General features: G+C 42.2%; 2 protein-coding genes across 9 annotated transcripts in view; one reads left to right on the top strand and one right to left on the bottom strand.

The window, feature by feature from the left end:
* MAPDA (N6-Methyl-AMP deaminase) overlaps nucleotides 1-17795 on the top strand; it is a 33212-nt gene extending 15417 nt beyond the window's left edge. For 3 of the 5 annotated variants that reach the window (XM_011757845.3, XM_071067008.1, XM_071067009.1), the window contains 4 exons: nucleotides 1020-1100; nucleotides 2893-3031; nucleotides 4962-5062; nucleotides 5771-7910. In XM_011757845.3, coding sequence (XP_011756147.1) covers nucleotides 1020-1100; nucleotides 2893-3031; nucleotides 4962-5062; nucleotides 5771-5965 — 516 coding nt within the window. In that variant the 3' untranslated portion in view covers nucleotides 5966-7910. The other 2 variants (XM_011757854.3, XM_071067010.1) reach the window with 2 other exon arrangements.
* On the bottom strand, nucleotides 12276-24869 carry LOC105491433 (zinc finger and SCAN domain containing 29). 4 transcript variants are annotated; one of them, XM_011757898.2, is made up of 7 exons: nucleotides 24397-24869; nucleotides 23422-23855; nucleotides 22755-22959; nucleotides 20265-20963; nucleotides 17791-18255; nucleotides 15290-15808; nucleotides 12276-13637 (listed from the first exon to the last, which is right to left on the bottom strand). In XM_011757898.2, the coding sequence occupies exons 2-7, from the start codon at nucleotides 23737-23739 to the stop codon at nucleotides 13471-13473; spliced, it is 2373 nt and encodes a 790-aa protein (XP_011756200.1). In that variant the 5' UTR covers nucleotides 23740-23855; nucleotides 24397-24869; the 3' UTR covers nucleotides 12276-13470. The 4 variants fall into 4 exon arrangements, with proteins under 4 accessions (XP_011756200.1, XP_011756180.1, XP_011756210.1 ...); XM_011757878.2 differs by having other exon boundaries at nucleotides 13498-13637; nucleotides 14944-15808; nucleotides 24397-24868; XM_011757889.2 differs by lacking the exon at nucleotides 12276-13637 and having other exon boundaries at nucleotides 14884-15808; nucleotides 24397-24868.
* Between the last annotated feature and the right edge of the window lie 26 nt (nucleotides 24870-24895).

The following is a 24895-nucleotide window of genomic DNA, read 5'->3' as shown; positions in this document are numbered from 1 at the left end:
TTTTAATTCTAAAAGGTAGAATCAGTTAGTGGGATAAGGACTAGCTTCGGGCATCTTGTGTTGCATTCTGCAGAGTGTCCAGCAGACACTCCATTGTGTGGATGAAGGCCTGTTCTGCCCTGGATGACCAGAATGCCTAGAGCAGCTCTCATCCAAGGTTCTGTGAAACAATTAAGTACACTAAAAAAAAAAAAACAAAAAACAGTTGCCTGACTATATGACTGTTTTCTCCATTCTTCTAAAGATGGTGCACAGCTAGTACCAGACTATCTGCACTATAATGTAATTCATTACATACAATGGATGGATGTCTTAGGGTGTTGGGGCTTAACTATTTCATGGATAGTTGAGAAATGTTGACCTGAACTTCTTGAATGTCAGATTCAAGCAGAAATCTTGATATTTGGGGCTGGATAATTTGTTGCGGGGCTGCCCCATGCATTGTAGGATGTTTAGCAGCATCCTTGGCCTCTACCCACTAGATGCCAGTAGCACTCTCCCAGATGTGACAACCAAAAATGTCTCCAGACATTGCCAAATAGCCCCTGGGGGGGCAGAATTGCTCCTGGTTGAAAACAACTGAATAAGAGAGTCCCATGAAACTGATTCTTACGGCTTTGTCCAAACCTAGAGTATTCTGCCCTTCTTTTTATCCACCTGTTTAACAGAAGTGTTTTGAGTAATCATGAGAGTTCCTGAGTCAAGTGAGTGAGTTCCCCTTAGCTCTGGATATCTAGGTGTCCTTCCAGGCATAAAGTTTGGTGACTACTATATCCAGCTTAGCTGACTGACCTCAGTTTACTGTTACTAGACAAGATTCTCGAGGTCAGGGACTGTGCCTTTGCCAGCTTTGTGTTCAGCAAAGTGGCTAGCACACTGTAGGTGCTTTATAAACAAGATGTGCAAATGAATTAATCTACCATAATTTTTTCTGCCATTATGTTTATTGGAATGGAGTACTCAGTTCCTTGGTTTTCCCAGAATTCTCACGCATCCTCATTTTAACTTTTATCTTTAAGGTAGGACAAGCAAAAGACTTCATGGAACCTCTTTTAGAAGCTAAGAAAGCAGGTCTGAAGTTGGCATTGCATCTTTCAGAGGTAAATAATATTGTCTTAGGCTAAAAGGGACAGATTGTAATAGAAAATAATAGGGTCATTTGTAAGTGACTAGGAATAAACCTAGATTGGGAAAACATTTTTAAAAAAGGGGAAGTAGAAATATTTTTAAATACATGACTTGCTTTAGTCTCTAGTATTACTGTTTTTATCCTTTTGTGGTTCCTGGGAGTGGCTGTTGACTCAAATGCCAGCTGTGTCATTAAAAGCAGCTTAATGACATCTTGCTAGAGAAAATGCATGCATTTCCAACATCTGTCTTGTCATTGGCAAGCTGACTCTAAGAAAAGCACCAATTTATCTCACCTGTCCTCATAGTAGAAGGGACCTGATTTTTATCACATCCAATGGCAATAAAGGAAGCAGCTCGTCATTTTACAAAGCCCAGCAAAGAGGTCCAGTTCCCTCATCAGCCCCAAGCTCACTGGTAGCATGAACGTAGTGACAGATAATTGCTGGGAAGTAGTCACTTTCATAAGCACATCCTTGTGAGGCAAACGCCTTGTGAGGGACTCTGCTGCAATTTTCCCCATTTTATAGATGGATTTACTTTTTACCTCAATACTTCTATCTATTTATTTCTTAAATGCAGAAAATAATACTTAGTCTACTTACCTCACAGAGTTATTGTATTAAAGGGGTAATGTATAAAGTTTAAGTAGCATCATGATTTAAAGATTAAGGAAAAAAATCAGAACCCCTTGCCGGTACTTGTATCTTTCATGTCTATAAGTAGAACATCAGTAATCTAGTGGCAGGACTTAAAATCTAGAATCCATGTTTCCATACTCTAATTCGAAAGACCTTTCATCCACAGGACATCCTATGGCTGACCTACCTGATGCGTGATAGAAACCATTGGTCATTATAAGCGAATAGCACATGTGACAGTGACCATTTATCTCTGGCCTTGTGTGCAACATCACAACTTGTTCTTTACCTTCGTTTCTGTTGCTTTTATCATCCAGTCCATTGGATATAAAACCTTTCATTAAAAATGTTCTAAGAATTTGTGTTTTGGGCAATCCAGGAGATAAAGAGCACAGCCAGACATTTTCGTGGTGATTGTGGTATGTACATAGCCAGCCTTGTCAGAATCAAACATGATGAGCACACTATGTGAGGGAAGTAACTGGGCCCTGGAGTCAGACTGAGTTAGGTTTCACCCTTATCTCTGCCGTTCACTAGCTCTGTGACCTTGGACAACTTTTTAAAAAAAATGCTTTACATTTTTAACTGTCAGAGTTATGTGTACCTGAAAAAAATCCAAGTGTCAAGAAGGAAAGTATTAAAAATTAAAAGCCCAATTTCTATTTGTTTTGCTCCCTAGAGTTAATATGTTAACAGTTTTGTGTTTATATTTTTTGAGAACTTTTTATAATATATATGAACACATGTATATTACAGAACACACATATAGGTATAGTTACGAAGTTTTATTTTTCGAAAATTACTTAATTTTTCTCAGCTTTAATTTCTTCATCTTAATACTTTTTAAGATTCTTGTGAGGCCTTAAATAATTTCTGTGAAAAAGCACAAAGTAGGTTCTTATTAAGTATTTATTATTATCATTGAAATGAATCTAGAAGAATATTGAGGAAAGAATGATAAGATAAAAGTCAAAGAGAGCTAGGAAGGCAGTAGTAGTTCAGTTTTCCAAAAGGTCTGCATTAAGTACTACTCAGAGGTGCAGAGTACCTAGCTATAGAAAAAAAATTCTCTTTAAGAACCACTGAAAGAGGCCATTGATCCCCTTTCCTCCCCTTTCTTTAGATTCCAAACCAAAAAAAAGAAACACAAATACTCCTGGATCTGCTTCCTGACAGAATCGGGCATGGGACATTTCTCAACTCCGGTGAGAGAGGATCCCTGGATCTGGTGGACTTTGTGAGGCAACATCGGATACCACTGGGTAAGGCTTGGAGTTTCAGGTCTTCCAGATGACTCTCTGTCCCTCCCCCAATCCCCAGGTTTTCTGGGGATTGTAGAGAAGTAGTGTTCTCAAAGTACGAATGTCATCTCGCTATTAAAAGATGCATGGAGTGTGTGCTTTCTGAGCCTTATTTAAGTAACAGAAAGCTTCAGCTTCCATTAGAATATAAGCTCTATAAGAGCAGGGCCCCTGCTTGTCTTATTCATTGCTACATTCTCCAGTGCTTGGAACTCAATAAGAATTTTTTAAAGGAATAAAGGGTCATCTAGAATTTTGAAATGACTTTAACAAAATTGACATGTGTTATGAAAATATGTAACATTATTTAAAACTTAAACATGGAAAATCCCAAGTATATTTTCACATGTCTGTTGATCATTACACACTTGATTGTCTGTGTTTATGAAGTGCCTACTTTGTTGTCATTGCTGTCAATAGAGCAGTACACAAAACAGGCAAGATTTCTTTCCCAAGAAACTCATTCTAGCAGAGGGAAGACGGTAAACAAATATACAAGAAAGTATCAGTGTTCTATGAAGAAAATTAAACAGGCTGATATAGTAGTGATTATATAACCACTTTCGATTGGATGGTTAGGAAAGGCCTTTCTAAAGAAGGAAGAAGTGGTTGGCTGCAAACCATTTTACAGAATGATCAATTTGCTAAATTTACCAATTTATAAAAATGCTTGTGTGAGTATGTTTTAACTAGAGTTTTCAGCAATTCATAATGGGTGAGATTTGCTTTTTTTTTTTTTTTTTTAAACTAAGGAAAATTTTAAATATCCACCAAAGTAGAGAGAATGGGAACCACTGGCATAGTGATCTTACTTGGTGTGGTGGCCCGGCTCTGCTCCCAACAGAATGAGGGAGGGAGTTTGGGTTTGTCATCCCTTAAACTGAGGGAGCCTGTGTTGAGGCTGCCTTACTCAAGTGAGCAGATGCCATCGATCAAGTCAGTCAGGTATTTACTCTGGCTGAGGAAACTGGTAATATTTCCAGGAAGGAATTTGTTAGTAGTAGGAGTCAATTCTCTCTTTTTTTTTTTTTTTTTTTTTGGAGATGGAGTCTCGCTCTGTTGCCCAGGTTGGAGTGCAGTGGCGCAATCTCGGCTCACTGCAAACTCTGCCTCCTGGGTTGATGCCATTCTCCTGCCTCAGCCTCCCTGGTAGCTGGGACTTACAGGCACCCGCCACCACACCTGGCTCATTTTGTTTTTTTGTGGTTTTTTTTAGTAGAGATGGGGTTTCACTGTGTTAGCCAGGATGGTCTTGATCCCCTGACCTTATGATCCACCCACCTTGGCCTCCCAGATTGCTGGGATTACAGGCGTGAGCCACCGCACCCGGTCAATAGTAGGAGTCATTCTTAAGATGGGCTTAACTTACCTAGAAGCAGAAGGAGGTGAATGGATGATTGTCTGGGTGAAAGTGTTTAGGGGTTCTTAGAAGCCATGGCAAAGTCCCTGCTCATTCTTAGCTCTTCATAATGCTCTCACACGCAGTGCTACAGTTTTCTTACCTTTGTTTTGGCTTCCACTGTTAGACCAGGAGGGATTGCAGTAGCTTTTCAAAAAACCCTTCTGCTCCTATCATTGATAATTCTCTGCTTTTTTCATCATAACATTCCTCTGTCCTTTCTATTTTGGTCAAAGAAAGAGAAGTGCATGGCTGTGAAAGGGATATTAATTCTTTGCCTGGTACCGCTGTTGCCATAAGTTGCAGCACATATTTCCTATACAACTACACTAATTGAACTACAAATTTTCACACATAAGGAAAGGTCAGCTTTGTAAACTAATAAACTAAATTAGCAAATTTTGGAAAGATTTCTTATGTATCTACTTGGTGAACACAGTGAGTTCACTTATTTGCTTTTAATAAGAGATTTTTTTCCCCCTCTTCATCTAGAACTCTGTTTGACCTCAAACGTCAAAAGTCAGACAGTTCCATCTTATGACCAGCACCATTTCGGATTCTGGTACAGCATTGCCCATCCTTCTGTGATCTGTGTAAGGTGTTCCGTGTGAAGTATTTTGCTCCTTTTTGCTCCCTGAGTTGCATTAAGTCAGATGTTCACTACCTAGCTGACTGCCTTGCATGTCTGAGGATAATGCCCAAGTAGAGGAGTTAGAAGGGACTGGGGTATGGCTGGGTATAGTGGCGCACACCTGTAATCCCAGCTACTTGGGAGACTAAGGCAGGAGAATCACCTGAACCCGGGAGGAGGAGGTTGCAGTGAGTGGAGATCATGTCATTGCGCTCCAGCTTGGGCAACAAGAGTGAAACTCCATCTCAAAAGAAAAAAAAAGAAAAGGGACTGGGACATGAGAGACTGCAGAGGGCCAGGGTGACTCTGGTTTGGCTCTATAGCAAAAGGTACTTGAGAGGACTTAAAAACAAAAACAAACAAACTGATGCTCCACACCCATCCCATGAGATTCTGTTTTATTTGATCTGGGGTGAGTCCTGGGCATAGATAGGCTTTAAAAACTCCTTAGATAATTTTAATATACAGCCAGAGTTGAAACACTGCTCTGGTATCTTAAGGTATAAATAAGTCTGTTTAGTTACAGCTATGTACAGATAAATTTGTAGGCCCTTGTTTAGACTCTTGAAAGAAGTATAGTAAATAGGAAAATAGACTCTAAACAAAAAGATGGTCGTTTTTGAAAAATCCTTCCTTTTTCATTTTGAAACATTCTTGTTTACATTGGCAGACTGATGATAAGGGTGTTTTTGCAACACACCTGTCTCAGGAGTACCAGCTGGCAGCTGAAACATTTAATTTGACCCAGTCTCAGGTGTGGGATCTGTCTTATGAATCCATCAACTACATCTTTGCTTCTGACAGCACCAGATCTGAACTGAGGAAGAAATGGAATCACCTGAAGCCCAGAGTGTTACATTTTTAAGCTGTAATGAGGTGAACTACTTCTGAGTATGTGTTGCAATCAAGGTCCTGCCATATCCCACTTAGTGACACAGTCCACCACTCCTTGGAAGCATAGCAGCCAAGTTCCTTGGGCTCTATCACCAGCACCTTACATGTGGCAGGTACTCAGTAAATATGTGTCTTCAACTGACTCACAAGCTCTCAGGTGCTTACTGGGTGGGATTTGACTGTTGTTGCTAATTAAATCCCCATTCCACCAGTGATTATTGTGACTCAGTAGTCCTTCCCCATTAGTGATCATAAAACTTCAGGGAAATCAAAGTTTCTCATCAGGAAATGTTTTGGAATTACTAGTATAAAGTTAGGAAAGTGGGGAAATTAGGTTACTGCCAAGACCTTTAAGCCTTCTAAACAGCTTTATATTTTATTGTGTTTACCTTCATCAGACTCCCTTCACTTGCTTTAAGTTTTTTAAAAGTATTCCCCAGCCAGATGTGGTGGCTTATGCCTGTAATCCCAGCACTTTGGGAGGCCAAAGTGGGCAGATTGCTTGACCCCAGGAGTTCAGTACCAGCCTAGGCAACATGGAGAAACCCTGTCTCTACAAAAACAAACAAACAGAAATTAACCAGGCACGGTGGTGCACACCTGTAGTCCTAGCCACCAGGGAGGCTGAGGTGGGAGGAGACCTGAGCCCAGGGATGTTCGAGGGTGCAGTGAGCTGTGATGCCACAGCACTCCAGCCTGGGTGACAGAGTAAGACCCTGTCTCGGAAAAAAAAAAAAAAAGTATTCTCCAAGATCCCAAGACCATTGACACCAGGTCACATTCTATACCAGGGATTGTGTGAATGCCTGGGGATGACCCTAGTGACAGACAAAGCTAGTTGCTGAGATCTGGTTTTGCCCTCTTTACGATTGTCCCATCAGTACTAGAAAGAGATTGAAGTCATTGCTCCAATTTTGGAAGAGGAGAGAATAACTGGCTGAGGGGTGAGAAAGACAGAAATAGCTGCAACTTTCTTTTTTTTTTTTTTTTTCCTTTTTCAGCAAAGGCTCTCACTCTGTTGCCCAGGCTGGAGTGCAGTGACTTGATCACAGATCACTGCAGCTTTCAGTTTTAAAACAGCTTCTATTACATTTTCTTTGTGGAAGCTGTATTTCCACCTTAGTACTCACTTTCTGGTGGGTCTAAAAGATACCTCTAGTAGTGACAACATTGTGTTAAGTAGAGTTCATTGGGCCTCTTGTAACCCTACCACTACAGGATGGACCACTGGTGCAGGCTTACATAAACACACATACTGTGACCATTTCAGCTGAAGACAAGGGACAAACGAAGACAGTTCTGAAAGGTTAAAAAAAAACAAAAAAAAAACCAAAAAACAAAAAACGAGCGTATTAGATACCAAGTTATGCTTGAATTGCTTTGCTCTTTAGAATGTGTGTTTTTCCCTGGTATCAGAAGAAGTTAAGGCTGATGACAACCCTAATAAAATTACTAAGGGTTTCTGATAGGTTTTCTGTGATATCGTAAAGTATTTATTTGGTCTTTGACCCTGTTTCCTGGCATACTGCTGCTAAAATCCTTAATGTCTCCAGAGTGATGCCTTTTTGTATCTGATGAGTTGACTGCTGGCTGGCAGCCCCTACTGGAAAGACCAAGGCATGATTAGAGTTGGGACTTTCAGTCCTCCCCCAAACTCTTGGGAGAAGGGCTGAAGGTTAAGTTGATCACCAGTGACCAGTGGTAATCATACCTTCATAATGAAACCTCCATAAAACTCCAAAAGAACAGATTTTGGAGCACTTCCAGGTAACTGAGCATGTGGCGGTCCCTAGAGGGTGCTATACCTGAAGAGGGTATAGAAGCTCCCTGTCCCTTCCCACATGCCTTGCTCTATCCATTTCTTCATCTCTATCCTTTGTACTGTCCTTTAGAATAAACCAGTGAACCTAAGTGTTTCCCTGAGTTCTGTGAGCTTTACTAGCAAATTAAACTCGAGGGGTCATGGGAACCCTGATTTGAAAACCACCTAGGGTTTGAACTTGGCATTGGAAGTGGGCAGCAGTCTTGTGGGACAGGGCCCTCAGTCTGTGGGATCAAATGCCATCTCTAGGGGATAGCATGGGAAATTGGAGGACACCTAGATGGTATCTGCTGCAAAATTGATGGCTTGCTTGGTGATGGGGAAAAAAACACACATTTGGTCAGAGAAGTTTTCTGTCTTTATTGTGGTGTGAGAGCAGAGGGAAAAAGTTTGTTTTTTCCACTCAGACTTTGTTTTAAGGAACAGGGTAGAGGGAAGTTCTGTGGTTTTTGAAGTTCTTAGATATGTGTTTGTAACTTTGTGTGGCATTATATATAGCATTATATTATTTTCTACCCTCAATCTACTCATAGAGAAATTGTATAGTAAAAACATCAAAGTTTATTCATAAAATGTGGATCTATTGCAGTCACTAAAAATTATGTAGAATAGATTTTAATGACTGAAAGTGTTCATGATAATATATTCAATGAAAATATGGTTATAAAGTTTTATAGTCCTTTTTTTGTTTAGTATGTATACAAAAGCTATTGAAGTGTATAATTTTAATTTATTAGCCTTATGAAATTCTTTTCACACTATAAAAGTCATGCTACTCTTAAGGGAGGGAAGGGATGGCATAAGTTTTTTTGTTTGAGGTTCTAGAATTTATGTGGATTGGCTGATAAAGAGCATTTATGAAAAACTACAGCCAACATCAAATTTAACGGTGAAATATTGAATGTTTTTTAAAAAAAATAAACATGTGGGCCAGGCACCATGGCTCACACTTGTAATCCTAGCACTTTGGGAGGCTGAGGCAAGAGGATCCTGGAGTTCGAGACCAGTCTGGGCAACATAGGGAAACCCCGTCTGCAAAAAAACATTTTTTAAAAAATTAGGCATGGTGGCCCATGCCTGTAGTCCTAGCTGTTCAGGAGACTGAAGTGGAAGGATCACTTGAGCCTGGGAGTTCGAGGCTGCAGTGAGCTGAGATCACACCACTATATTCCAGTCTGAGCAACAGAGTGAGACCATCTCAAAAAAACAACAAAACAGACTGGAGAACATAGGGAGACCCCATCGCTACAAATAAAATAAAATAAAATAAAAAATCTTAGCCAGGCATGGTGGCACATGCCGGTATTCCTAGCTACTCAACAAGCTGAGGTAGGAGGATGGCTTGGGCCCAGGAAGTCAAGGCTGTAGTGAGCCATGATCAGATCACTGCATTCCAGTCTGGGTGACAGAGTGAGACCCTGTTTCAAAAAAAAAAAAAAAAAGTGTATATACACACACATTCACAAACATGGAGAATGAAAAGCAAATAGGCAAAATATAAATAGTTGGTGAATCCAGGTATACAGGAGTTTCTTGTACTCTTGGAACTTTTTCTGTAAGTTTGAAATTATATCAAGATTAAAAGTTACAAAAACTGTATACAGTGTATGTAGATTGGAACAGACTCTCTGAAACCTTATTTCCTGGATTCCTTCAGTGATCTAGCATTTTGGAAAGTACGCCTGCCCCCTACTGTTAATACCAGGTAACCCTGTACATGCATACCATTTGCATCTTCAAAGCCCCATCCCAGACTTACCTGGTCACCACCATAGCTGCTATTTTCACTCTCTCTGTTGCTAAGACCATATATAGCTTGTGTCTTATCTGTACATAAATGAACCCAGAGGTGAAGTATTATGGGACTGACCTGGAATGCAGCTTCATTTTGCCTACACTAGTTCCACATCAAGAGCACTAAGTTCATTAGAATTTGGCCTAGCCTCTGTAAATGTTGCTCCTGCATTTATCTGTTAAAAATTCTTAAATGCCAACTTTGGGCAACCAGAAATATGTGAGGCCTAAGAAATATTCAGGTGCTTGGTGACTCACAGCATAAGTTATTGGAATATAGACCTCACTGTGTACAATGATGTGAGTATCTTTGGTTTAAGTAAATATACTTAAATGTGAGTATATTTAAGAAAGATGTCAATAAAATATTTGTAAATTAAATTCTACTTAAATAATTTGAGGAACTCATTAATTATGGAGGACTTTAAAATTACTTCCCTGATTTATCTATTGGGTTATACAGGTTGAACTGAGTCAACTGGGAATCAATGTATTTTCTTTTTAATATTTTTACTTTACTCTTTGACCACAGTGAAGTTCTGCTCTCCAGAGCCTTTTTGAGCTCTGAGGTACATTGGACTTCTGTTTCTAGTGTTGAACCTGACTTCTAGTTGTTCCAAAGTTTTGTTTCTAAAAGAGCACCATGTTGGGTGTGGTAGGAAAGGAAGAATTTAAGCTCTTAAAAAATACACACACACACACCTGGTACTTTAAGCACCATGGTTTCAAAGAATTCTACGTAACATTTTATATGTCAAAACTTTTGAGACATGCATGTCATTACATAGCTATTTGAGTGTATAGGAGTAAAGTCTTCGTTTTGGATTTTGAATTGAATAATGGGGAAAGAACTGATATATCTTTACAATCTTACCTCATCTTCCCATTCTTACCTGGTCACCGTAAAAATAGTGCTATACTACGTTGACAAGACTCAAGAGTCTACATTCAGATTACAATAAATGAGAATGGCAAAAACATGTTACATTCTATGGCATTGGCCATAGAGAACAAACAATAAAAGGAAAAATGATAGTATGGGGGAAAAGAAAAGTAATGGCGCTAAGGAAACAACTGATGTGAACAGGATTGTCCAGCTTCTGCTAATACACATTTTTTGCGTCCTTTGCTGCACATGCCACCCCATCTCTCCCACAAAGGCTTTACTGATGTTAAAAAGTTAGAGGTGTAGAGATGCCCAACAGTGGGCTTGGTTTCTTTCTCAGAAAGTTTGAAGATATGTTTTGCTGCTTCCATCCTGAGGAATGGCAGGTTGGGCAGCATGTAATGGTTTGTGAGGTAGTTTGAGATGAACTGGGTTTTCACCTGGTAAGCAAGTTGGCCCTTGCCCTATTCCTTCTGCACATTCTTTTCATCTGGAGTTTGGAGTGTTGGTTCTGGGTCTTTTTTTTTTTTTTTTGAGACGGAGTCTTGCTCTGTCACCCAGGCTAGAGTGCCGTGGCATGATCTTGGCTCACTGTAGACTCTGTCTCCCGGGTTCAAGTGATTCTCCTGTCTCAGCCTCCTGAGTAGCAGGGATTACAGGCGCCCGCCACCACACCCAGCTAATTTTTTATTTTTTAGTAGAGATGGGGTTTCACCATTTTGGCCAGGCTGGTCTCAAACTCCTGACCTCATGATCCACCTGCCTCGGCCTCCCAAAGTGCTGGGATTACAGGCATAAGCCACTGCGCCCAGCTGGTTCTGGGTCTTTTAAAGTAAGACTCAGCTGAGTTGGTTACTGTGGCTCGTGCCTGTAATCCCAGCACTTTGGGGGGCTGAGGCAGGAGGATCACTTGAAGCCAGGAGTTCAAGACCAGCCTGGACAACATAGAGAGACCCCTCATCAATACAAAACTTTAAAAAATGAGCTGAGTGTGGTGGCTCATGCAAGTAGTCCCATCTATTGGGGAGGCTGGGGATCGCTTGAGCCCAGGAATTTGAAGCTGCAGTGACCTATGATGGCACCACTGCACTCCAGCCTGGGCAACAGAGTGAGATCCTGTCTCTAAAAAATAAAATAAATAAAAATTTAAAAAATAAGTCTCTGCATGCCCAGTTATCTTGGGTCCTAATTTATTGTGGATATGGCTAGAGGTACAAAGGAAGGATTTGCATTCTAATTCCCCTTTTACCACAATCTGACTTACTCCTCTTTCTAGAATATAAAGGTTCAGATAAGCATACTTCTAGTAAACCCACACAGGGAGCTAAAAAAAAGAAAGACTGATCTTTTCCTACCATCCACAACTTGATTGTAATGTGTGTGTGTGTATATATATACACATATATACACATATATACACACATATATACATATATACACATATATATACACATATATACACACACATATATACATATATACACACACACACTTGAAGAAACACCAGGCACTTTATAGACATAATTTTTATTAATATGGTATCCCTGAGAGACAGATTAGGTGTAAACATTATTTTGCTTTACAGAAAGGGAAATGGAGGCAGGTTAACTTACACACAAGACATCTGGAACCAGAATATCTGTTGACACCCCAACCAATGCTTTTCCCACAAGACTATACATAGATACACTAAAGACTATATATATATATATATATATATATATATATATATATTTTTTTTTTTTTTTTTTTTTGACATTACAGCACACTTCCTAAATCATCTCAGATCCTGAGGCACTGCTTCAGACTGGTTTCTTATAGCTTCCTGTCTGCTTAGGCAACATAACAGAAATACCATCTTCCCTTAATTCCTAATAAATATTAGATTATTTCGTACTAAGATTCAACACTAGAATCCTAATTAATCTCTAATACAACAAGCTATTAATTACAGAATACTGTATCTTCCTGCTGCTCTCCCCGATCTTATTCCAGCCACAGAATTCTAATTGAATGTGAAACGGCTATTTATCCCAGGCCTTGGCCATGTGGCCATGTTTATCTTTCTTCTCACCTGCTCATCAAAATATCTTCATCAGATACTACGATTTCTGACCTTTGTCTCCCATCGGAGCTAGTCCCCTTAAACTGCTTATTCTTCCAGTGTCAGTCAGCTGTTTCCTTATCAATAGTTATAGCATAGTACCTGATTTACTATAGATGATGGGTCTGCCACCTCATGGTCTGCTCCTAACACCCATGTTTCAGCTAAGGTGATTCTCTCTGCCTGCTGCACACCCCATATCATACTATTCCTCAAGTTCTCATGCTACTCCAAGCTTTATCTGGCCTTCCTTACAGTATATCCTTTGCCTTTTGTTCCATCTACACAAAACACCTTGCTCCCCCATTTTCCCATTCCTCAACCCACCCAGCACTCACTTTTGCAACTAGTTACGGAAGGTTCTTCCTATCCTAATTTAACCAGTAACCTTCCCTCCTTTAAACACTTCCTGCTTCATGAAGCCTTCCTGAATAAAGAGAGGAAAATACCTCCTGGATTTTTTTTAAAGCAAACTAATGCATTGGAACACAACATTTATGCATAGTGTTGCTACCTAGCTTTCTAGATTTCTCTAAAACTGCTGCAACTATGCATGTGCACTTGTTTGTCCATGTCAGTGTCATCTGCTTTAGACTGTAAGGACAAGGAGAGGACCTGCTGACCTTGTGCTATACAGGGCTCATCATACTATGAATATATGGGCAGTTAATTCAATACTGTTGTATCATAAAGATGAGTAATTACATTTGCATTTAAAGAACTGCTTTTAATTGTATTCAGCTGAATGTGTATGTCTAGATTGGCAGCTCCACTGGCCAAAGATAATCCATCTTCCCTGCTATTAGGGTGAAGGGCCTGTTCGCACACAGTAGTCCATTTTCCCAATACATGGGAATGTGGCAGTGGCTTCTACTTATTGCAGGGAAGTGCCTGTGGAGGGCATAACACTATACTAGGTGTGTGGAATATGGATGAGTTCCTGTTGGCAGCTTTAACTGCTTTACCTGTCACCACTTCCAGCTGCCTTGCTCTGTGGAACTTCTGGACCACAAGGGACAGATGAAATTCAGATGAGACTGGACAGAAAGAAAACCAAATTAATCCTGTAAATGTAGTATTCTATTCCAACCCTTCTTCTAGGACTTGGAAGAAACTAAGAAATCCAGGGTTCACACTTCAGTATAAGGTTTTCATTGTTTCTGCATAAGAACACCTGTTCTTGACAAGACGATTCATAGGGCAGAATCAAAGATGGACATTAAACTCTCCTTCTTTAAGGTAAATGAAGAGGGTGCCTGACAAATATGTCATTTTGAGCACAGGTTTAAGTGAGCAGGAAGAGTCATTCATGTTAGCATTTCAGTTATTGTATAAACAAGAGCTGGGCCGGGCGCGGTGGCTCACGCCTGTAATCCCAGCACTTGGGGAGGCCTAGGCAGGCAGATCACAAGGTCAGTTCAAAACCAGCCTGGCCAACATGATGAAACCCCATCTCTACTGAAAATACAAACATTAGCCAGGTGTGGTGGCAGGCGGCTGTAATCCCAGCTACTCGGGAGGCTGAGGCAGAATTGTTTGAACCTAGAACGTAGAGGTTGCAGTGGGCTGAGATCACGCCACTGCACTCCAGCCTAGGCGACAGAGCAGGACTCCATCTCGAAAAAAAAAAGCCCTGTGCAGTGGCTCATGCCTGTAATCCCAGCACTTTGGGAGGCAGAGGCAGGCGGATCACCTGAGGTCGGGAGTTTGAGACCAGCCTGACCAACATGGAGAAACCCCGTCTCTACTAAAAATACAAAATGAGCCGGGCATGGTGGCGCATGCTTGTAATTCCAGCCACTTGGGAGGCTGAGGCAGGAGAATCACTTGAACTTGGGAGGCGGAGGTTGAGGTTGCAGTGAGCTGAGATCGTGCCATTGCAATCCAGCCTGGGCAACAAGCAAAACTCCGTCTCAAAAAAAAAAAAACAACTAGATCCACCTAATGAGCAGTCTCACAGCTTCTTGAAATGTAATGGGTTTTTCCTGTCAAAATGCAGCTGAATGACAGAATAAGTAAAGAAGGATGCTTATCAAATTCATAGGATCTGCTACCATGTCCTCCCTGCTTATATTAAGGGAACACCATAGGCACTGAGAGGGAAAAGATGTTATCCATCAATTCAGATGCAGGCAAGAAGAGGGACTAAAATCTTCCTTTCGTTCTTTAGACTGTCCTGGGGATTCGACTCTAGATCAGGAAAAACAAGGAACAGTGGCATAAATCCTAGAGAATTTCCTAAGCTAGCTGGACACAGAACAGGAGATGGATCTCACTACTGGAAGACTTTCTAAACAATACATTTATTGAGCCTCTTTCCTTTATATATCCTTAGGGGCTTACTTAGGTGCTGACTGTGACAGAAGCTTTTCCCGTGCATGGATTTCTCGGTGCTTATTAAGGGCAGAGCTTTTACTGAAGCACTTGCCACAGTCATGACACCCATAGGGTTTCTCTCCTGTGTGGGTTCTATGATGTGCACGTAAGTCAGAACTCTTACTGAAACTCTTTCCACAGTCAGTACACACATGAGGTCTCTCTCCTGTGTGTATCCTCCGATGTGCACTAAAATGAGAACTGTTATTGAAGCTTTTTCCACACTCGTCACATTGATAGGGCTTTTCTCCTGTGTGGGTTCTCTGGTGAATGATAAGGCTTGAGCTCTGATTGAAGCGTTTCCCACACTCACCACATTGATAAGGTTTCTCTCCTGTGTGGATTCTCCTATGGGTGATGAAATTTGAACTGTCACGGAAACTTTTTCCACAGTCAAGACATTTATAAGGTTTCTCTCCAGTGTGGATTCTCCGGTGTCTAATGAGTCGTGCACTCCGACTGAAGCTTTTCCCACAATCAGCACATTTATATGGATTTTCCACCTGGTGGGATTCCTGATGCATGAGAAGGGAATTCGGACCAAAGCCTTTGCTGTATTTGAGATGTTTATATGGTCTCTCTCCCAAGCAAGGTCTCTGTTGACTTAAGACGTCACTTAAGCTCTTCTCTGGGAGTGTCAGTTTTCCTCTTTTCTCCCCTGAGGTCTTTGCCCACTGTCTTCCTGATCTACAGTCACTCTCATTGCCTTTACCTTGATTAAGATACCGGGGAATTTTCCTTTCAGACCTTGCAAGTAATGTCCTATGCAATTGTACTTCCTCAGAAATATCCCGTTTTGAATTATCTTCATTCTCAAATCCAGCTTCAAAACCTGATATAAAATAGAATTTTAGAAGTCATCTACTTTCTTAATCATATGTGCCACAGGAATGTAAAACTTGGGAAAAATAAGCATTACACCAGATGATTAAAGATAAAATTTAGGGAGCCCTAGATCCCAAATAACTACCATTATCTTATTAAAATCCCAATGTTTTACTTCTCTCCTTGTTAACCTATCATGTGGTTCTCATCTACATAGGGTCTGATTAATATATACTCTTAACTCCTCTTGGTCACCTAGGATCTTTGGAAAATCCTCTCAGTATAGCGCAGAAAATTCACCAGGTTTTAGATAAAATAATTTCCATGTTTCTACAGGAAAGACACTTTCTAATATGTATTTTTGCCACATCTTGGGTCTGTCATAGTATTCTTATTCATGTTCTTCACCAGTAACTAAAAGGTTTAGAAGAACATGCTCAGGAAAACATTTTTGGAAACTTTTATATCCAGAGAAGCTTCATGAGTCCCCTTCCCCTCACATTCCAATATACATTGGAAGTAAAAACAGGATATAAAAATATGTAGTGTCTTTCAAAGAACCAAAAGGTCTTAAGAACCAAATGCCTGGCTTATTTGGGCCTAGGCTATGCAAATTTGCATTTATTCAGATATTTCAGGTAAACTCTGAATCCCATATTCCCTATTCTAAATCTAGGAGTAAAAGCATGTTGAGTATAAACCCATGTTTGTACCTCCTGAGACAGTATTTCCACCCAGAAGCCTACTCTTATATTTCATGAAATATTCACTAGATTAAATAAATCTTAGACACTTAAATATGTGAATATGTATTGTGAGCCTCCAAGAGGGGTATTTACCATCTTCCCAAACCTAGAAGTTATTTTTTAGTAGAATATATTAGTACCCCATGGAATTGATATTCCAGGGAACACCATTAAAGACTGCTGATCTTAAAGGCTTATGAAAATGAAAACTATTATTTATTAAATGGCTACTATGTGCCAGGCACTGTGCACAGTACCTCATTTACATCAACCCTGTGAGGTACGTCTTAATATATAAGCAAACTTGGGGGTTAAGTAACTTTTTTTTTTCCCACTGTTATTGCCCAGGCTGGAGTGCAATGGCACAATCTCAGCTCACTGCAACCTCTGCCTCCCAGGTTCAAGCGATTCTCCTGCCTCAGCCTCCCGAGTAGCTGGGATTACAGGCGCGCACTACCACACCTGGTTAATTTTTTGTATTTTTAGTAGAGATGGGGTTTCGCCATGTTGGCCAGGCCGGCCTCCAACTCCTGACCTCAGGTGATCCGCCAGCCTTGGCCTCCCAAAATGCTGGGATTACAGGCGTGAGCCACTGTGCCCAGACTTAAGTAACTTTCTCTAAGTCACTTAGCTAATAAACAACAGAGCCCAGATTCACATACATACACATATATGACTCTGAAATCAGAATTCTTCTCACAAGGACGGAAGCCCTTGTGAAGTATTTTTTTCTTATCTAGCAACTAAGATTCAAAGGGTCAGTTCTCTCAGGAACCTCAGATTCGTAAAAGTGAAGAAGAGTTACCAGGTTTTCATAAACGTGAATAAAGCAGACATACAGCTGATATATGAGCTGGAACTAGAAGAAAACATTACATAAAAGAGAATGAACTTTTAAAATCAACTTCATCCTACTATGGGGTACATGACATGCTACTTGAGAAATGTGAGCTTTCAGAATCCCTGCTGGGTAAACTGGCTGGAAACCTAGTGGTTCGTGAATAAATCACAGCAGATTTACAATGTGCAGCTATCTCAGATTGATGCTCTAGTAAGAGGCGGCAAGTCACATAAATAATTTATATCCCCTCAGTGAGCTGCTTTAATAGACAAGAAATATGGGTGATCACAAGAAGAATCCTGAAAGCTGGGTGTAGAGACCAGTTCTCCTCAAACTGATATTTTTCCTAAGTCCCATTGTCTTCCCTTTGTTATTTATACAATAACAGTGAAAGAATCTTACCACGGGGGCTCTGGAATAACACTGGAGCACGGGTTATGACAGCCCCTGGGAGTATCTCGGTATCTTCTTCATCATCAGAATCTTCCTCTGTGGTCTCGTCTGCCTCCTCGGCTTGCTTCTGAGCTTTGGCCTCACTGGTCCCCTGGATGGGGCAAGAAGCTGTTTCTTCCTGGCCATCATTGGATGGGACAGCAACCCGGACACTCACCAAAGCATCCATCTCTTCAAAGAAGGGACAGGTCTCTGGTGCCTGGCCATTCTTAACTTTACGATAGCTGGTTTGCAGGCTTTTAAACTTGGTCCGACACTGCTCCGGGGTCCTAAGAAAGCCATATTCCCGCAACCTCTTAGCCACTGCTCCATACAGCTGGCTGTTGCGGTGACAGTTCCGGAGGGTTTCATAAAACTGAGTCTCACTAAGAATTGCAAGGTAAGTCTTGGTCTCTTCATAGCCCCAGTGTACACCTGCCACCAGAAGAGAAATTTCAGCACCACTTAATCAAGAGCTTTACAGCCTGAATTCCTCAGTCCTATCATCTGCATCGAGAATTCACCTAAGCGGCCGGGCGCGATGGCTCACGCCTGTAATCCCAGCATTTTGGGAGGCCGAGGCGGGCGGATCATGAGGTCAGGAGATCGAGACCATGTTGGCTAACACGGTGAAACCCCATCTCTACTAAAAATACAAAAAAACTAGCCGGGCATGGTGGCGGGCGCCTGTAGTCCCAGCTACTCGGGAGGCTGAGGCAGGAGAATGGCGTGAACCCAGGAGGCGGAGGTTGCAGTGAGCCGAAATCGTGCCACTGCAATCCAGCCTGGGCGACAGAGCAAGACTCCGTCTCAAAAAAAAAAAAAAAAAAGAATTCACCTAAGCTCAGGCTCCTAGATGAAAAAGTAAAAATACTTCATGTTGCCAAAACCCACAAACTCAGTATAAAATGTTTTGCTTCTTTATCTCCTTTAGCAATTTCACAGAGACCTTTATTTATAAATTCTGTTTAGCCATATAAAAAAGAAGCTGGCCAGGCACAGTGGCTCATGTCTGTAATCCCTGTGGATCGCTTGGGGCCAGGAGTTTGAGACCAGCCTGGACAACATGGTGAAAGCCCGTCTCTACCAAAAACACAGAAAAATTAGCCAGGCATGGTGGTGTGCACCTATAGTCCCAGCTACTTGGGAGGCTGAGGCATGAGAATCAAGAATCACTTGAACTGGGGAGGCGGAGGTTGCAGTGAGATGAGATCACACCACTGCACGCCAGCCTGGACAACAGAGCAACTCTGTCTCAAAAAAAGAAAAAAAAGAAGTGAGAGAACAAAGATAATGAAAATAACATTTAGCACATGTGCCACGTTTAATTAACCTACATATATTTGTGTCCACAACAAAAAAGGAAAAAGAGAATGAAGAAGAAGAAAAATAGAAATGAAAAAGCAGAAGACACAAAGATCAGAAAGCTAGAACAGAACTAAAGTAAGATCATGCAAGTCATAAAAAACAAGGAAAAGACCACTGCTTACAAAGGAACTGCAACTTTAGCGATGTAGTCCTCCTGCTTTGTCCCATTGAGGAAATGGAAGCTTAGAATGGTTAGATAACTGTTCAAGGTCACCCAGTTGATTAGTGGTCATCAGGATTAGAATCTAAGCCTCCTGAGTCATACTTTGGTGCTCTTTCCATAACAGCATAGTTGTACCAATTACATTAATGGTAGTAAGTGACACTTTTAAAAGGATTCCATAGGCAAGAATATTTACGTAGAGTGTTAAACAAGCTTTCTCACTGTAGGACTTCTCAATCCTGTTAAAATGCCAATGTATACTATGAATCTCAGAGGAAACTTAGATGTTCCCAGCTGAGTGTGGTGGCTCACACCTGTAGTCCTAACTACTCAGAAGGCTGAGGTGGGAGGACTGCTTGAATCCAGTGAGACCAGCCTGAGCAACACAGCAAGACCCTGTCTCTGTTTTAAATATATTTTAAAATTTTTAAATAAAAAAATGTTTCCCCAACTTTGGACAATTCTTCACTGTGCTATTCTAAGTAAAAATGAATATAATAAACTGACTTTGAGATCTGGGGAAGATAAAATATGTAAACTATCCAGTTCATATGACGTACTCAATAAATACTGGTTCTACTTAAAGATAGTATCGTGCCACATTTTTCTCAGTGAGCCTGCAATGATTTTAAAATCAGGGAAAAAATAGTTTAGTAAAGAAATGGAAGGAATGATACTCCTTCTCAGGACTGTGAATTTTCTGAGTGTATTTCTTTTAAAAATCTAAATTTATTCCCAATTATCTCACTGATTTTCCCATAAAATAGAATGAAATACACACAAAGAATTGAGAAGCACTTCTTTGTTCCCTAAGTGGCAAAGCTGGCATGTAACATTAAGCCTTCTGACCCTACATCCAGTCTCTTTGTTCCCCAAGTCGAATTCCAAAACTCCAAGAAGAAAAGCTTCTTACCACCTGGGTTTCTGAACACGATAGCTGCAGTTGAGTTGGGGTCCTGGGGGGTCGCCTCTAGATCCATGTCATCACTGTCAGACTCCTGAGCCACAGCCTCTTCTGCTCCCTCCTCATGCTGCCAGCCCCTCCGCCCTGGCTCCTCAGTCTTAGCATCATTGCTTACCAGGCAAGAGTGAGAAGCTGCTTCTTCCAGGCCATTACTGGGCAGGGCAATGACCTGTGCACTCATCAGGGCTTTCATTTCTTCAAAGAAGGGGCAGGTCTCAGGTGGGTGGCCGCTCTTGACTTTCCGATAGCTCTTCTGGAGACCTTTGAACTTGGTCCGACACTGTTCCAGGGTCCGGAGGAAGCCATATTCCCTGAGCCGCTCAGCCACAGCCCCATACACTTGGCTGTTCTTATGACAGCTTTTGAGAGCCTCATAAAACTCAGTCTGGCTGAGAATTGCGAGGAGCGTTCTGGTCTCTTCATAGCCCCAGTGCACACCTGCCACCTTCTCATCTTCAAAGCTCCAGTGATCCTGTTCCACCCAGCTTCTTCTATCTTTCTTGGATGGTAACAGATCAGCATGCACTCGTCTGTCTCCTGTGTGGCTGCCACTTGGAAGTTCTTTCTCCTTGGAGCCCAGCAGATCTGGGATCCATGGCTCTCCTTGCTCCAACCTGGAGACCACACCGGACTGAGGAAATGGAAATCCTGCTTGCAGGGAAGCAAACAAAAGGTGTCATAGTTTGGACTGATTATCACAAAAATCTTGAAATTCAGTCCTGCCTTTTTCATCCAAGAGGATTATAAACAAAGTCTCTAGGGCAATGTTTTCAGAAAGTTCAGTGGGTTGAAACAAGTGGGGAAAATACAGGAAACCTCAAAAGATGAGAAATGTTTTATTTTCCAGAGCAGGGTGACAAGAGAGGAAAGGATTCTGTTGTGTGTTCAGAGCAGGTAATTCTATTCCAAGTTGCTCCCTAGCTTCCTATTTGTAGGCAGGTCCTAGTACTGCTGGGAATAATTGTTCTTCACTTGGGGCTACAGAATTAAACTCGCAGTGATTTCAAGGGGGAGGCAAGAGAAGATTGTCTTTAACTTATCTGTTTCCTTCACAGTCAGTCACCAAGTTCTAAAGGTGGTTACCTTAGTAGTCGTTCCTCTCTATTCCTACTGCCACCATCCAAGTCCAGACTACTTATCCTCTCACACCCAGATAATTGCAGCAGTCACTGTTCTACCTAACTGCAGGCTCTTGCTTCCTCAGTGCACATGCTACCCTGGTGAACCTTAACCTTAATGCCTACCATACCCATTCCTGTCAGACTCTTCCCTCCAGAACACAGCACACTATTATTCACCACTCTGTGACTTTAATTCCCTCCTATCCAATTTCAGCCCATCCTTCAAGAGGCTGTATTTCCCAGTGCCCTCAAGAAGGCTTACCTATAGCTCTCCCTCATCTTCCACTCTGCCAAACCCATACGGTACTCACACAATTGAGCAAGTCATTGTCTGGCACTGTTTCAGTACAGTTCAGTTCGGCCCATACCTAAAGAGTTAGCTGTTGTGTTTTCAATCATGTTTTTAAGTTGAGGATAGGCACATTACTCTTGCAGAGTACCCTGCAAGGTGTTGAGCACCTTGATAGGTGTTCAAAAACTGATGAACTCTGCAAGTCTGTGTGCAAGATTCAGGGATTTCATCTGGGTGACTAAACAGACCATTACCAAACTGGCTGGGAAGGCTGTTGTCTTGGATGATAAGATCAGAATTCAAAACAACCTCAACAAATTTTAAGTGAAATGGTAACAGAAAAAAAGCATAGAACATGGAGATCAATAGACTACAAAGAAGAAAAACAAGTTCTACAAAAATCAAGTACAAGAATAATCAACTAGGTATAAAGGCATTGGGGAAAGTTATCAGAGTCCTGGAAGTTACCCGGTGAACAAAAAAAATACCACAGGTTGGGCTATACTGATACAAGACATTGCAAGATTCTGAAGCAAAATTCTTACTTAGCTTCTAACAGACTTTCAGGAAAATAATACACATAATTTAGTTCCCCACAATTAACATGATATTTGGAGAACTTAAAGGTTCCAGTAGAGAGCAACAAAAAGTTAGGTTTAAAGAATGGATCTTCTGGGGGGAAAGTTTAAGGTAACAAATATAGTTTAATTTGAAGATGGAAAACAGCCAAAAGGAAGATGTGCCTTCAAGTAAATAATTTTTATCTAGAAAATAATGACCTACTGTCATCATTACCAAGAGGAAATAAAATAATTCCAAGTTCTTTCTGATAAAAACTAGGCAGCCATTCTCTTGTGGACTTATCAGGAGGTGATATAAGAATACCACAGGGCTAAACTACATGTCAGCAACCACATATTCTGCAATTTCCACTTACTCCTGAAATCCCTTACCCACTCACTATCCCCAACCCTACTTCCCAACTTGGAATGGCAGTCTATCTTCCCATGTGAATCTACTCCTCACCGCTCCTTTGAAAAGGTTTGAGCTTCTCCTTTGGGTTCATCTGCTCCTGTGGTCCCAGGTCTGGGCTTCTTGCCCTCTCTTTCTTGGGTACACCCCTGGGCTGGGGTTCCACTGACTCCTGCCGAACACTTAATAACTCTTGTGATGATTTCGGGGGTGTCATCTTCTCCAAGCGCACTTCCTGCCCCTTCACAGAGACTGTGACCTAGAAACAACCCCCATTAATTGTCACTGCAAGATCATAATGAGGGGCATTCCCAGAGGAGATTATTTAATACCCGTGGCCAGGGTTGTAGGGGTGGGGGAGGTTAAAGCGAACAAGGATCTTATTCCATTGCCATTAGCTTAAAGCAGCTGAAACTCCAGAAGGAAATGATCAAAAGAGTAAACCCACCTACAGGCTGAAAAAAACAAAACAAAATCCCCTTTCTTCTCTATTAAGAAACTATGAAACTAGGAAAAACTCATTATGACAGGGTAGGTGAAGGTACACCCAGGCAGCATCTCCAGACAAGCACTATCTGAAAAAGTTACCTATACCAGACCAGAAGTATAAGCATCACCAAGGGAGACTGTGTCCCTCTTAAAGCCTGTCTATATCTTAATTTAGCCCTCCACCCTTGCCCCTTCCCAGTATCACACTTTTGAATTCCCCCTCCCTTCTCACCAAAGATCCAGGTCTTCCAGGCTCTCTTTCTAAATCTTCCACGAGAGTCACTGCCTCCTCTCCATTTTCTGGACATTGTTCCTGTACCCAATTCTGGATCTCCCCAGGTAAGACGGTCAGGAACTGCTCTAGCACCAACAGTTCTACAATCTGCTCCTTGGTGCGCACCTCCGGCCTTAGCCACCGACAGCAAAGTTCCCAGAGTTGGCTGAAAGCCTCCCGCGGCCCAGCCACCTCCTGGTAATGGAATCTCCTGAAACGCTGTCGGAAGCTCTCAGAGTTAGTGCCATTCTCTCTCAGAGCGGATTTGGCCATCATTAACAGCAGAAAGCAGCTTCCCTCCACTTAAGAGTCTGGGTTCCAGGGCTTACATCTATCTTCCCATGTCCTTGGAGAGTCCCCTGCAGATGACTCTCTGTAAGAGGAGTTTCTTCCTAGGGCAGAGAAAGATGGCACTATCAGCAGAAGGAATACATTCATACGTCTAAAATCTTGCCAGAGCTAGCCTGCCTTCCCATGTGCTCCGAGTGGCCTTCTGAGGTAGCACAATCTTCAGTAAATAGACTTTGCAAAAGCTGCTTTTCTGGTTGACTTCCAGGGCAGCCCCAGGAAGCAGCAGAGAATAAAACTACTTACTGTCTGCCCCCTCCCACCTCCTCCAAATCCAATCCCATTTAATTTCCTTGCCCAATGTTGCACGGTGAGTCCGAACCATATAGGAGAGCTGGTGCTCGAGAGGATCTAAAGACAAGTCGCCATCCTGCTCGAAGGCAACAAAAAGCCTCTGTCCAGCTGGTCGCAGCTCATCTCCCCCAGTACCTCCGCAGTCCTTACGGAGGCCTTCAGTGTCCGCCCCGCCCCCTCGGGCTGCACAACTCCCAAAGCCCACTCCAGGCAAAAATCACGTCCAGAATCTCGGGTCTTTGTTTTCCCCGCGTAAAAGTAGAAGTTGCTCAGCAAGGATTAAGGAGCTACCTGTCGGAAAACCTCGCGCAAGGAGAGAAGCTGGTTTTGGCTCCAAAGCGCGGACCGAGTGCGCTTGGGGAGAGTCACACTGCGTTGGAGAGAGTCCGAGGGGCAGTAGTAACGGGCTTCCTGAGGACGAGCTCGGGAGTCGGCCAGAGGCTCCAGGTGCTGCCGGTTCGCGGACGCCGAGCTCTCAGTTCAAGGAGCGGCGGCTGCGGGATTCTGGCCTCTTTTGTCTCCGCTCCCTCTGGCCGGGTCACCCAGAGCCGTCGTGCGGTCCCTCCAGAGGCCTCTGACCCGGCTAAGGCGCCCTGAGGGCGCCCTCCAGCCCACCCCTGGGAGTGTCTCCCTCTCGAGCTGCCCCTCAGCCCCCTCGCATCCTTGCCTCCGGGCCAGTCTCACCCACTCGAGGTCCAACCCCGACCCCGGCCCGGGCTCTCCAGCCTCCCAAGTACAGCTCCCAAACCGGAAGTCCGAGCGGGCGGCTCGGGGCACCGAGGGCGCATGC

The sequence above is a fragment of the Macaca nemestrina genome, chromosome 7 (assembly GCF_043159975.1).
Source record: "Macaca nemestrina isolate mMacNem1 chromosome 7, mMacNem.hap1, whole genome shotgun sequence".
Lineage (NCBI taxonomy): Eukaryota > Metazoa > Chordata > Mammalia > Primates > Cercopithecidae > Macaca > Macaca nemestrina.
The sequence above is the reverse complement of the archived record's forward strand: the minus strand, read 5'-3'. Positions and strand labels throughout refer to the sequence as shown.